Source organism: Triticum urartu, chromosome 2A (assembly GCF_056163025.1).
Source record: "Triticum urartu cultivar PI428250 chromosome 2A, HENAU_Tu73, whole genome shotgun sequence".
NCBI lineage: Eukaryota > Viridiplantae > Streptophyta > Magnoliopsida > Poales > Poaceae > Triticum > Triticum urartu.
Window position 1 is genome coordinate 79,606,768 of NC_141874.1, and position 14,040 is coordinate 79,620,807.

Sequence of the window (14,040 nt, forward strand, 5' to 3'; positions counted from 1 at the left end):
TTAGGCGTTGCACAGTAGAGTGCAGCGCCTTGCTGTCAAACGTTGTACATTAAAAGTCAGCCGAGTGAAATACTTTCAAGAACAATTTAGTTTGTGAAATAATTTCGATCTAAGGTCAAATTTGTGTCTTTTGCCAACACGGGAAGGGGTTTTGTGGCTAGCTGTTCGGTTTTTGGGTTCTGCTCTAACCCATTTCCTCTACTAGTGGATTCGGGTTCTAAATAGGTATGCGGAAATGATGAGTGCCCGATTCTATTCTCTTTAAGGTACTCCCACACTACACTGGTGACGGAGGGAGTATCTCTGGTTTATTAAATGAGATGTTTTTTGTAGCAAGAAATATCTTGGCCTCTGCATCAAAGCGATGCATATAGTCATTTTATTATATTATTTCACACAATTCAAAAAAAAATCTGAAGCCACCTTTCTGGCAACTACTGTTGCTATACCTATAATCTTGATGACGTGCCCTGACCGCATATCAACACACTACATCTATTACGGTGACCTCAACAAGCCACCCGCTAGCAGGCCGAGAGAACCAACGAGTCTAGCTAGACCCTCTATACGCACCGCATGCGCACGCTGTAGGATCAGCTACCGCCATCTCCCATCGTCTCACCTTCAAGAGTGATCAATGTATCCACCTCGCCAGGCCATACTGTCGTCGATGTCACCACGATGCCAGACAATACCACCATCCTCCATCCACACGCGTCCGCCGATACTCCGGCCGAGATCCTCCATCCCCTCATTGGACCCCTCATCGCGCCGCCGGCCATCCACGTGAAGAACCGACAACGAATCTGTGTGGGATCCAGATCCACGGCCGCCGCCATGCCCACCATCCCCAGAGAACCCGCCGGTCCCCGGCAGCCATGGGGGCTAGCACCACCTCTTGTTGGAATTTTGAAATCTCTAGCTATAAACTAGGTTATATATTAACTTCATGACAATCGCAATGGGGATTCTAGAAGATCACACTTCCAGAGAAAAAAGGTTGGAATTCAAATTGTTTAGTTCAAACAACATATAACTCGAATTATTTAGTTCAAACTACGTAGGAATTCAAATTGTTTATTCCAAACTACATACTAATTTATATAGTTAAAACTTAGATGATAGAAGTTTGTAGTTAGCGAGAAAAGGGTTTTTCAAGTAAACAACACCGATTTTTTTAGACGGGTAGAATTATTATGATGTTGTAGATCAAAATATTTCTGCGAAAAATGACAAATTATGGTTGAGTGTATTTTTGTACAAATCTTTATTTCAAAAGGGTGCCATACAACACATTTGGTCTAATCTACCTTACCCTCTTGGTGGGCTACAATCTCAAGAAATAAATTCACATTAGTGTTACGGTTCAATGTAATTTGTTAAAAAAAACATTAGTGATGTGAACAGCCAATCATGTATATTGGAGAACTACATTCACGTGTTGCCATCGTTTGGAAAGAAGAAAAACCCTGGAAGAACTACATAAAAATGCCCTGCCTATAGGCCATGTTGAAGCACCACCCACACTAGGCCATGTTCAAGTACTTCTAGGCTCTAATTTGAGTGCATTCTTTCGATGCAAGCAATCCGAAGAACGATAGAGAACTGCTTCCCAACATGAATCAAAGGCAAGATAAAGAAAATACTTACACAGGTAAATCCTTCAATCTAAACATCTGTAGTAATAGACCTCATGGTCACCATCGCTTATTTTAAAGAGGCCACCTAAGATATGAGCTCCGCCTACGAAATATCCACAAGACAAAAAAAAGAACATACTCCACAAATCTGTAGATCTGTAACATCCATGGTCGCTACAAATATAACATGCCACTGGGCCAACCACTTGCGAAGAAATGGTTGTCATGGAACATAGCACTGCCAACATAGCAAAAAACATATGCTTAAAAAAGCACTGTCCTCGGAGAGGGTGCTACCCTGACTTGTCTGGTCATGTATTCCAGGCTTCCCAGCAGCAAATAAACACTTCAACACCACAATGTCAAATTACTAGAGCTCCTGGCACATGGAGTATTCGATACTAGCAGTGAATACATGTCGTGTTACCGTCAAATTGCAGTCGTGATTACATGTAACTAACTATAATCCGGTACTTATCCGCGGCCACAAACTTCAGCAAAGAGCCAGATCTTGTATTTGTCTTGCCCATCTTAATACCATCCATTCATGGTTATGTCTGTTAACAAACAAAAAAGATTAGCAGAATATACAAGCACTTGAATGAGGATATGGCACTACTAGAAAAAGGGCTATAGATGGGATTGACACTAATGGCGCACCAGACAAGCGGTGCGCCATTAGTACCACCTTCTGATACGCCATTAGAGCTGAAACTACTGATGGCGCACCTGGCCCAGGATGCGCCATTAGTATCAAATTTTTTTTTGAACTAGTGCGCCTGTCCAAACATACTAATGGCGCATCCAGACACAGTGCGCCATTACTAGTTGTAACTAGTAATGGCGCACCTGTCGGAAAATGCGCCACTAATGTTGTTTTTTTTATTATATTTTTTATTCCTTTTTTTGCAAAACTAGTAATGGCGCACTGTGGAACAATGCGCCATTAGTATGTTTTTTTTTTTGCAAAACTACTAATGGCGCACCACCAGAAGGTGCGCCATTAGTAACCTGGATTACTAATGGCGTATTTAGAGTTGGTGCGCCATTAGTAAGTGGGCAGCAACAAGATATTTTGGACATCCATCCATCCATCCATCCATCTCTCTCTCTCTCGAACCCACCCAAACCCTCGTCGCCTCCTCTCTTCCCCCCGAACCCCTCTCTCCCTCGCCGCCGTCGCCACCCACGCCGCCCGGTTCCGACGAGCTCCGGCCGCGCGCAGCACGCCGGCGAGATCCCCTTGGTCCGCATCTGGCTTACCTCCATGCAGATCCGCGGCTCCCCCACTGGCTAGGGTTTTGCATCCCCTTTTGTTCGCCGGGATCCGCCATGGCAGGCCACGGCGAGGCCATAGGTGACCGGATCCAGCACTGGTAAGCCCCTCCCCCTCCTTCTTCGCCCACCATCTCCTCCTCACCTCACCTCATCTTCTCTTCCTTCTCTGCAGGTCGCCATGGGCGTGCCGACGACGACGGCAGGAGGGGCGCACCTCCGTGGGGCGGGACGCCGCCATGGAGATGGATTCCCTTGTCCGCCACCACGCAGCGGCACCATGGAGCCTCCCAGCGCCCCAAACCCTAGCGGAGAGAGAGGAGCTGCTCCTAGTACAGCACGCCATGGAAGGGATTTTTTTGGTATTTTTGTTGTTGTTTCTCTTCCCGATCTAATCATGTGGAAGGCCCTTTTCCTCACCATGATTTATTCATCTCCCCTTCCTCTGTTTTGTGCAGGTTGCTCTAATGGCGAAGCTTCTTCTGCAGGACACCCTCCACCCCTTCCCTGCATCCACCTCCTACCCCCATACATGGTGAGCTACAACCTCTCTTTCTAGCCCTTGCAAATCTGATCTGGAGTGGACATGAATTGCAATTGTCATGGACACTACATAACAGCAAGTATTGGTTCAGTTTTTGTGTGAAATTCGATTGTCATTGTGCTTTTTGATGCTTGCTTCAGAAAAATAAAATCATGGATAGATAGAAGATGGAAACAGTGAGCTTCCTTTCAAGTTAGTAATACTAAAAATCATTTGGCTCATCAATTTTTCATGTCTTGTGTTAAATCCACTCCATTGCAATCTGGCTATGTATGGATGGTTTGGTACAATTTGCCATGGATGAGTATAGTAGTTACGTACACATGTGCTCTGTAGTTTTAGTCCTTCTTGTGTTGCTGCACTTAGTCTAGAGGTACAACAACATTAGTTAGGTCATGGATGGATGGATCAATACATACAGCTAGCACTGCTAGCAACAACAACAAAATAACCTTGTGATTGATTCTGTTGACGCTAGCATGCTCTATTAGTTTTGGAGCCCAACCATGGACTGTACGTACTAAGCTAGCTCAAGCACACACACATGCAGCTTGATTTATTTCTGTAGATACTAGCAGCAGCACGCGTGTCTCCTATACTAGCTTGCTTAATTTCTGTACTAGATCAACGACACTAGCACTTACTTGTTTGTTAGATTCGGAGCAGCAGGCATCCTCCGTGGACGATGACGACAACCAGGTCATCCACCGCCACGACGACACCCCGCACATGGTCCAACTCGACTACAACATCCACCGCGTGATGGCGACGTGGTCGTGTGCGGCATCGACCAACCTCCTCTCCTGTGAATCCGTCTCCTACCTGTAGCTCCCGCTCTTGTGCTGCTATATTAGTACCTTGCTCTGTTTCATGCGTATGGGTGATTTTGTTTGTGCTTGTGTCATGGAAAAGATCATTCCTATTTATTTGTGCTCTGTTTTCTTTATTATCACGAGTTGCAAAATTAGTAGTGGGAAGTAAACTCTTGTTAACTTGTTGGTTGAACCAATGGAACTACTGTTATATTTGATTTGTTGCTCAACTAGTGCTGCAATGATGGGATCGAATGATTGCATGACCCTAATGTTGGCCTATCATTTCAATTATCTTGGTCTTATAGATGTTATTATTCCTGTCATATAGCACATGCTAGTTTCTTTATTGGTTGGCTGCTGGTTCTGTTTGTTCATATGCATAAGTGCTACTGTTTCTTTGTTATCTTATAAAGGATATAGTCCTTCATTTGTATATAGCCGTAACTCTCTTATTGATCAACATATACTGATTCATCTCTTTACTGCAATTACTCTGTGCACTTCATGATTTGCTCCTGTAGTGGTATAAAATTATAGTTTCTCTTTCAAGCTGGTATCTGTGTTTGATATATACTAGTCTTTATCTAAATACCATGTATTGGTATTTCTTGTATGGTTTAGTACATCATCTACTGGTGGTTTAGTTGTATATTGTACAGGACATAGTCCTGACGGTTGCATGTAGTGATAATTCTTTCTTTGCATTAGCTATTTCATATGTTTCAGATAATTTAGATGCATGCTTATACTCCTATCTATACCAGGTGCATGTGTTGTGCTTGTGTACCTATATACAGAATAGTACCCATGTGTAAGTGGGTGTATGTGTTCTGCTTATAGCAGATGTTTAGTAAATGTGCTATCAATGGCCTATTTCTTCTTGCAGGTTATGGACTATATCTTTCCTTGCCAATTCCCTCTCTCTTAAATCTGATTTGAACAGATGCTGCACTGGTCTCTTCACTTTCTTTCTTTCTCTCCTACTCTCACTGATAAGAACATGTGCTCCTTAATCTTGCCATGCCAATGATGGTGTCCTGAGGCTCTCATCGTTACTTAAAGATGTTGCACTACTTGATCCAATGATGCAATAGTCCTAGCACAACTAGGCTGCCTGAGGACAATCCCTACTTCAAACCCTACCTCTGGGCTAGTTGATTAGTAGTGGGTTTGTTGGATTTCATCTGAAAACTAACCCAAGCTTAATTGAGGGATCCCCTAATCATGGAGTTAGTTCTAGTTTGAGTTGATCTTTGGGTTTGGCTTTGATCTATACTTTGCTAGCTCTACTTCTGTCTTTTGGGTTATTGGCTCCATTTATGCAGTGTTGGCTCTCTTCTACTGTTTCTTTGATCAACTTAATCTGATTAGGGTTTGACTAATGTTTCCAAACTCGTAAGTGCTAGCTCCTACAGCAAAGGCATTTTGCTAAGGGGAATGCTACATTTAAACCTTGATCAAGTTTTTCATGTTTGTTGTTTCTTGTTTTGCAAGTTGATGAACTGGAAGAAAGAAGCAGAAGATTAAGAACTAGATAGTTTAGTATAGGTTTAGTTTAGGACTTTTTCTAGATACGCCCGCTATCTAGCGGGAGAGGGGAGGGAGCGTTGGAGGAACCGGATGAAGACGAGTTTCATCGTGATGATGCTCATCGTGATGACCGCAGCTCTCTTCTATGTGATGATAGTTTAGATGATCGATATCGACTTGTAATGTGAAGACAAACTCGCTACTCGCGGTCTCGAGACTTGTAATATAATGTTCTATCTTTGTTCGGTCTTTTTAATTCGAAGACTAATATGATGAATTGTATTCGGAGACTAATATGATGAATTGTATTCAGAGACTAATCTTCTATTGTATTCGATGAATCTGTTGTTGATGTGTGCTGTTTATATTTTGTCCAATTATACATTTTGTAACCTGTGCAAAAAACAGAAAATAAAAAAATAAAAAAACCTAATATTCATACTAATGGCGCATCACATCACAGTGCGCCATTAGTATGCCAAAGGATACTAATGGCGCATCATTAAACAGTGCGCCATTAGTATGCCGAAGTTACTAATGGCGCATCTTGTTGTTGTGCGCCATTAGTATGCCAAAGCACCTGGGTATACATGGCCCCCGGGAGGCATACTAATGGCGCACTGTTGTATATACTAATGGCGCATCTGAGGTGCGCCATTAGTGTACCAGATACTAATGGCGCACCTGTGGTGCGCCATTAGTAAAATATACTAATGGCGTGGCACTAATGGCGCACCACTAATGCGCCATTAATGGCCAAATTAGGTGCGCCATTAGTAGGCCTTTTCCTAGTAGTGTGGAGATGTTTCTCAATATTAAGCAACCAATATTATGAATATGCATGTAGTGATATATGTAGAGTAGTATTATGCCAATATGTTAAGGGTCACTACCTTGCCACGCGCCCACGCAACTGGACCAGCGAGAGGGATTTCAAATAAACACTTCAACGCCACAATCTCAAATTACGAGAGCTCCTAGCACATGGGGTATTCGATACTAGCAGCGGATCAATCAACAGTCGTGAATACATGTATCAAACTAACTATAATCCAGTACTTATAAGCGGCCACAAACTTCGCAAAGAGTCGACTATTCTATTTGTCTTGCCCATATTAACACCATCTGTTCAGCGTTATGTCTGTAACCCATAAAAATGCCAAAATGAAGAAGAAGCACTTGAATGCGAATATGTAGATGTTTAGCAAAATGAAGCAACCAGTATTATGAACTCGTCTGTATCGTTATGTGTAGAGTAGTATTATGCTAATATGGTAAGGGTCAGTACCATGCAACTGCAAGTACACCAGCTAGAGAGATTTTGAAGATCAAGAGTGGGAAGGGTTATGTGCAACCTCAGACCTGATGGAGAATACAACGATCAAAACTCGGCATATAGAGCGTAATTTTTCTTGCTTTGTAAAACAACCTAATTTGGAAAGGCTACCTAAAGGTGCAAATTCAATGTATAAGGTAGCTAGCTCAAAATGAACTCTGAATTTCAGTACAATCAATGGTACAAAATGGCCTAGATGGGCTGCGCGTCGGTGGTGCCTGGCCCGATCCAGGATACGATTGGTGCGGGCTGGCTGTGGCGGTGGTGGTGGATTCAACCTTCCTCTCCTTTGCTGGTGCAGCAGGTACGTGGCTCGGCGGCCGGGGCAGATCGATGGGCTGGTCTGGTGGGTCATCTCGCGGCTCGTGGGGGCTGGCCGGAGGTGGCAGGAGCTCTTTGGGGAAGGAGGCAGGGGGGTCCCCGTCCTCGACGTCGACATGGTCTGGAGGCGTGATGGGCAACTGCAACATGGCTTGGGGCTGCCAGAGCTTCCTTGCCCAGATCTGGCCGGCGAGGCCCCAATCTTGCCAAGGTGCCTTTTTCGGGCAGATGGGGGGGGGGGGGGGGGGGGGGGGTTGTGTGTGGAGAGGATCTTCTGCCCCTTACCGGTCAATGAGGGGCGGTCTCGGATGCCCTGTGGTGGGAGTCGAGGTGCTCGTGGCTCAGGTGTTGTCTGGTAGCCATGGTCGTGTGGGCAGCGTGGTTACCGGGGTGCGATGTTCGGTGGTGGTTGTGTGCCAGGTTGTACCTCATTTCAGTGGCGGTGAGTGCTGGCTGGGGTGAAAACCCGTTCTGACTTCGGTCAGGACGGCGATGGCGGCGTTTCAGCATCATACTCTTCTTGAAGGTGTTGTTGCGGTCACTTGTTATCTGGATCCGAGGGATACCTTGATCATTGGATCGGGCGGTGGCGGCGCTCCGGTGTCATGACCTTCCTCAAGGCGCTGCCTTGGAGTTCACGGTTCGTCATGTGCGGCTTCATCTCATTTTCGTTCAGGGTTGAGGGCCCCAACGGCAGCGCCAGGAAAAATACTCTGTGGGGTCAAAGCTTTACACTAACTTGTGAAGGTCTCCTTTCCCCTCCTCTTGCTACAATGTTTGCTACAGTGGACACATAGGCCAGCTGCTTTGGCGGCAGCGGGAGGGGCGCTGGGCCAGCGAGGCGACCTGACTTGGTGGGAAGCGGTTAGCGAGCTCTGGCTCCTCTCCTCCAAGCTCGTTGTAGCCTCCATGTCCACGGCTCTGGCAACGCAATCAGCAGCCGCCTACTCGGCTCCTGGAAGTAGCATCCCCTTCTCTTCTTAGCTTGACAGAGATTAAATATTTGGGGAATAAAAAAGGGGGATTGAGCCTTGCACTGGAAGAGGGATTAGAGATTCGATGGTTTGGACAGATAGAGCACGTGAGATGGGATGGCTTTCTTGATAGATGGCCAACCGTATGAGTGAATGACAGTGGGGTCAGCTGCTTTGACCTGTGGGTTCAGAGGAGCTACTCATAGCTGGGGTTCAATCGACAGCCAAGAACCTGTGGGGCTAGAGCTGTGGGGTCAGCTGACCCCGCAGCTATAATGTGGCTTCACCGTTGGTGGGCCCTAGTAACTCCATAGTAATGCTTATTGTCCACCTGATGTTTGCTTGGAGTTGTATGGGGTGGTGTTGCTGATTTCAGTGCCTGTGTATCCGGCCTTGGGTGGGTGTGTGTGTTATGGTGCCGTGTGTTTGAATCGGGTTGCATGATGGTTGATACGGCCAAAGCCTTTTTCTGTATATGGAAACCATCTTAAGATCATGAACCCTATATATTCACATGCATTACACTGTGAAGACTGGTGGACAGAACAGCAATCCACGCTCCACAGGGCACAAAAGAATGGTATAAACAAAGGAATAGGGTTTTTTCGATGAAGTGGCATTTCAGCGTTAGTCTTTATTGAATTGACTCCCCAACAGTGGTATTTTTCAGTTTTATTGCACAAGAAGCACCACTATAATTAACAAATAATCATATAAACTATCAAAAATATTTGTTGCAAATTGCTCTTGCGATACAAGTTGCTTTTGGGGAAACAAAGGGGCTCAAGTTACTTTGGGGAAATAAAGAGGCACTGATAACCCATGAAAGAGAAGAAAATCTTACTACAACATTGACATGTGTTTTCGAATGCACTTCGACAAAAATGTCATGGAACAACACCACATGCAAGTATATATTAGCTGTGGATTAAATGAAGGGTGTGTTCTATAATATTAACATCATGGATTACTTGAGTAGTCCAGTTAAATTTCTATTTGTATCTTCACTAAAGCAATGCAATAAGTTTATATGTAACAGAAAATAAAGGCAGATAAATAACAATTCAAAGCTGCCTGATCGTAATAAGCATGGGAATGACTGAACATGGAGAATGCATACTAGGTTTCCACTAATGATCTCTCCATATGGATTTGATTGGTCAAACAGCAACGTGTACCAAACAAGATCAGTGTTAACTGCAAATACTTTTAAGAAAGCTAACATCTATCAACAAGCCAAGAAACCAAACTTTCTTGTATGTCTAACTGGGATGTACGACAAAATGGTTTGGTACAAAGTTATCAACACCAATAAGTGTTAATCATTTACATTTATAAATGATAGGGGCACAAATGAAAAACTCACAAGTTATCAGGATTATTCACCAAACTAGAAACAGTAGGCTTATCAAAAAACATATAATGTGACGCCAATAGGAGAACAGAGAAGAGAGCAGGTATATACCTCAACAGCACATCAACATAACCCTCTACTACTTCATCCTCCACTGCCTCAGCACCGTAGTGGGCAACATGATGAAACAAAATACTGCGCTGACACCCAATGACCCTACATCCCTCAATACTGAACGAACATGTTCCCTCTGAGATTCTTTCACAGGCAACAGACCGACCACCAAATCTTCATGACTTATGAGCGGGAGGAAGACCAGCAAAACAAGCGCTCCAACAATGACAGGATCCTTGAGCATCATCTGCGCAACCTGGTGAAGAGTTTTCGGGGGCTCTTTGATATCCTTGATAAGAATTGACATAAAAAAGGTCAGAACGAGGTCCTATTATATGCACTTAAGCTAGACGGATGCAGAGACATTTAAATAAAGTAAATGCCAGTTTTGAATTCATGAAAATGATGGATCTTAATTTCCAACTGGGAATTGGCAACTTATTTAAACCGCATACATTGCAAAATCCTATTTCAACTGCTGTAAAATCTGTCCGGTTTGAAGCAAATCGGATCTATTGAAAAAGGCAACAGAGGAACATTTTCCGCGATTACCTTCCTGGTGTTGTACGCGGAGCGCACTCCGGTGGCGCCGACGAGAATCAAGGCAACGGGGGTGAACACGGCAGCGAAGATAAGGGAGTGGTGGGAGAGCCAGGACGCCGCCGCGAGCACGGCGGAACCCTCGACCTCGCCCAGAGCGCCGCGCGCGATGACCTTGGCGAGGGACGCCGCGGTGCCGACCCACACGATCCCGTAGTACAGGAAGATGAGCGCGTCCCACCTGGCGAGGGCCACGAGCCTGCGCTCCGACGCCGGCATCTCCGGCTCGGCGACGGTCATGGGGGCGGAACCCTAGGCGCAGGTGGCAGAGTTTTTTTTCTTAGATGCGGGAGCCTGGGTAGTGTAAAGTTGGGTTTAGCGGGAGCGAGAGGAGGGGGACGGCGGAAAACCTATTCGCCGCTCGCTGCGGCGAATTGTGGGACGGGGGATTCTCACAGGGCCGGCCCACTTCTACCTTTATTTCCAATAATATTTTTGCTGCCGCGAATTGTGGGACGGCGAATTACGGAAAACCTATTCGCCACGGTTTTGGGTACCTTCCAGAACATTCCCTGAACCGGGTTTTCGTGTGTTGTTTCTTTTCTGGTTTTCATTTGGTTTTTGTTTCTCTTTTTTTGGTTTTTTTTTCTGCTTCATTTTCTGTTTCTCCTTTTCTTTTCTTTTCAATTTTTAATGTTTTTCTTTTAACTTTTTCACTTTTTTCTCTTCCCAAAAATGTTCAGAAATTCAAAAATGCATTTTCCAACACTTTTTCCAAATATAAAGAAATGTACTTTTTTAAAAAAAATCGTAAAAATAAAAAATGTTCAAAATAAAAAAAATAGAACTTCAAAAATCTTTTGCTTATTTCAAAAATGTGTTCGTAAGTTTCAGAAAAGTTTAAAATTTTGAAAATTGTTTAACATATGAGAAAATGTGCACATTTTTAAAATTTTGCTCACAAATTCAAAAAATGTTCAGGAATTTCCAAAAAATGTTCTAGTTTGAAAATAAAATCACAAATTCAAAAACTATTCGGTAATTTCAGAAATTGTTCTTGTTTTCTAAGTTTGTTCATGTTTTAAAATTTTGTTAACAAATTCAAAATGTGTACCGGGAATTTTAAAAGAATGTTCGCATTTTACCAAAAAATGCTCGTATTTCAGAAAATTTCCGTCCTTTAAAACTTAGCTCTTTTTCGGAAAATGTTCGGGATTTCCAAAGTCTTTGGGGTTTTATGAAAGATGTATTAGAATTTTGAAATTTTGTTCCCATTTCCTTTCTTCATAAAACTGTATGTGTTTCCATAATATTTTTAAATAATTTAGAAATCTATCCGGTACAACAAACAAGGTGCTACTATGAATCTGGCGGTCACGAGTTATACTCACTTCTTAAATTTTTTGAGATGCAAAAAGAAGTCTGTAGTAGCTGATGGTTGTAGTGGCTAGTAGCATTCATGGACAATCTGGCGGTCACGAGTTCAATTCCTTCCTCCATCTCATTTCCTTTTTTCGCACTAGCTAGCTTCGGTGCCCTGGAGTGGGCCGGCTCAGTCATGGCGCCCCCTGTACATCGGCGTGTCATTGGACGCAACGAACGTCCAATAGGAGCTCCCGCAGACGGGGTCAGTTTGAGGGTTTGGGAGGGGAAAGAGAAGTGGTCGACCGGGTTCCAACCAGAGCTGGCCATCTGGCCGTGCTAGTTGGGCCGACCCGTTAGCATGCCAGCACAACACGGGTTAAATAGGCGTGCCCGGCATGTGGCATGCCAGGGGGCTATGTCTGGGCTGCTAGTCTGGGAACACGGGTTGGCATGGCACGACCGGTTTGTCTTTTTGATCATCACATGGCGGGCCCTCCCGATTCCACAGCTATGGGGGTGGCGCTCGCCATGGGAACCTCTCCTCTAGCCGAGGATGACGAGCGAGATGAAAGGGGGTGTGTGGAGGAGAGAGCTTCGTAAGAGATAAGGTTGGGGGAACATCGGCTCGACACAGGATTTCAATAGAACGAAAATCATCGTAAGTAGTAGAGGGATAAGTACTTATTCCTGGCTAGTTGTATGACGGGACCTTCGGTCTAGCCTTTGTTTGGGTATGGGATCGACCTGGGATTCTTCCATCCGAGTGAGTACCACCCTTCTGATTTGATTTGAGTACGAGACCGACCTTCTCTTTTGTTTGTAAATGGGCTTGCCTGAAACAAAGGAACCTTGGTGTGAGAACCCACCCAAGAGTTGGTAACCCAACGTTTTCACCTACGATTTCTCCGTTGTCTTCTTTGCCTAGCCTTAGCATCTTTCTTGTCTGATCTTAGATTTCACTGTTAGAAAATAAGGCATTACCTGTCACTTTGCCTTTCTAAGAAGGCCTTTTCGCTTAGTTGTCCTTTCTACTAGAACTTTTCTTTAGCAGTTCTGGAACATCTATAGTATGCTTGAATGTCGTCATTTTTTGTATATTCTTTTCCTCCTCGTTCATTAGTTTAGTTCCTTGCCTTAGAATTACAAGGTTCGAATCAAGTGAAAACGGCTGAGGCGCAAGCCCTTTTCTTGCCACTATTCTATGTACCCAAAGTCAACAACCTTTTTGGCATGTTGGGCTAGCAAGTTCATTGCTTCAATGACATGAATTTCATTAAGTGGACAAATCCTATCCCGAAAAATATGAGCAATCAGCTGGAGTACTGCCTTTACTTCATCTGCCATGAACAGAGCCAAGAGGCTTGCGTTCATTTCTTCAGTTACTCGCCTATTTACTTTTCCCATTAGCATAGGATGAGGAGCTAGGACTTCTGAGGTGAACAGTGGTTGGCGGGCCCCAAAGAAGGCGGTTGACGGGGAGTAAAAATCGGTCGGGTGTTTCAAAGAGTTTTCCAAAATCTCCACGGGGTGCATCTAGCAAATTGAGCTGATTTGGGTCCGCGGTCACTTCCCGAAGCCCCCCAAAGCGACCCCCGTCTTCCTCCTCTCTCCCGCTAAACCCAACTCCGCCCACCGCCACCTGCGCCTAGGGTTCCGCCCCCCATGACCGTCGCCGAGCCGGAGATGCCGGCGTCGGAGCGCAGGCCCGCGCCCCTCGCCGGGTGGGACGGGCTCATCTTCCTGCATTGCGGGGTTTACGGGGTCCTCTGCGCGGTGTGCCTCGCGTCGGCCATCGCGCGCCTTGCCCTGGGTCAGGCCGAGATTCCCCCGTGGTCCTGGCGGCGTCCTGGATGTCCGTTATCTTCATTCTGACCTTCACCCCCTTTCCCGCGTTCGTCGCCGGCGTGCGCCCCGACGCCAAGGTACGCGGAAAAGCTCCCCTTGCGCCTTCGAATATGTCTGATCCGATTTGCTTCAAAAATAAATAAATAAATAACCGACCGATTTTATAGCAGCTGAAATGGGGTTTTACATGTGCGCGGTTTAAATTAAGTTGCCAATTCCAAATTAGAAATTGAGATCCGTTGTTTTCCTGAATTCAGAAGCGGCTTCCCTGTATGTAAATGCCTCTGCGCCGGGCTGTCTAGCTTCAGAGCATATAATATGATCTCGTACTGAATTTTCTTTTTTGTCGATGCTCAAGGACCCTGTCAGGATTGGATGCCTCGTTTC

The 14,040-nt window shown here is 45.0% G+C and overlaps 1 protein-coding gene across 2 annotated transcripts; it reads right to left on the reverse strand.

The window, feature by feature from the left end:
• Positions 1 to 1,901: 1,901 nt before the first annotated feature.
• Positions 1,902 to 10,847, reverse strand: LOC125512320 (uncharacterized). 2 transcript variants are annotated; one of them, XM_048677409.2, is made up of 3 exons: positions 10,456 to 10,846; positions 9,901 to 10,192; positions 1,902 to 2,197 (listed from the first exon to the last, which is right to left on the reverse strand). In XM_048677409.2, exons 1-2 carry the CDS (start codon positions 10,741 to 10,743, stop codon positions 9,929 to 9,931), a joined length of 552 nt encoding a protein of 183 aa, XP_048533366.1. In that variant the 5' UTR covers positions 10,744 to 10,846; the 3' UTR covers positions 1,902 to 2,197; positions 9,901 to 9,928. The 2 variants fall into 2 exon arrangements, with proteins under 2 accessions (XP_048533366.1, XP_087399335.1); XM_087543209.1 differs by lacking the exon at positions 1,902 to 2,197 and having other exon boundaries at positions 9,670 to 10,192; positions 10,456 to 10,847.
• Positions 10,848 to 14,040: the final 3,193 nt, after the last annotated feature.

Bases quoted from the DNA above. Each gene is read 5' to 3' on its own strand.
- LOC125512320 (XM_048677409.2), bottom strand. From the start codon at position 10,743: ATGACCGTCGCCGAGCCGGAGATGCCGGCGTCGGAGCGCAGGCTCGTG. The intron at 10,193-10,455 runs GTAATCGCGGAA...ATTCTTATCAAG, and splicing joins CCGCGTACAACACCAGGAAG to GATATCAAAGAGCCCCCGAA.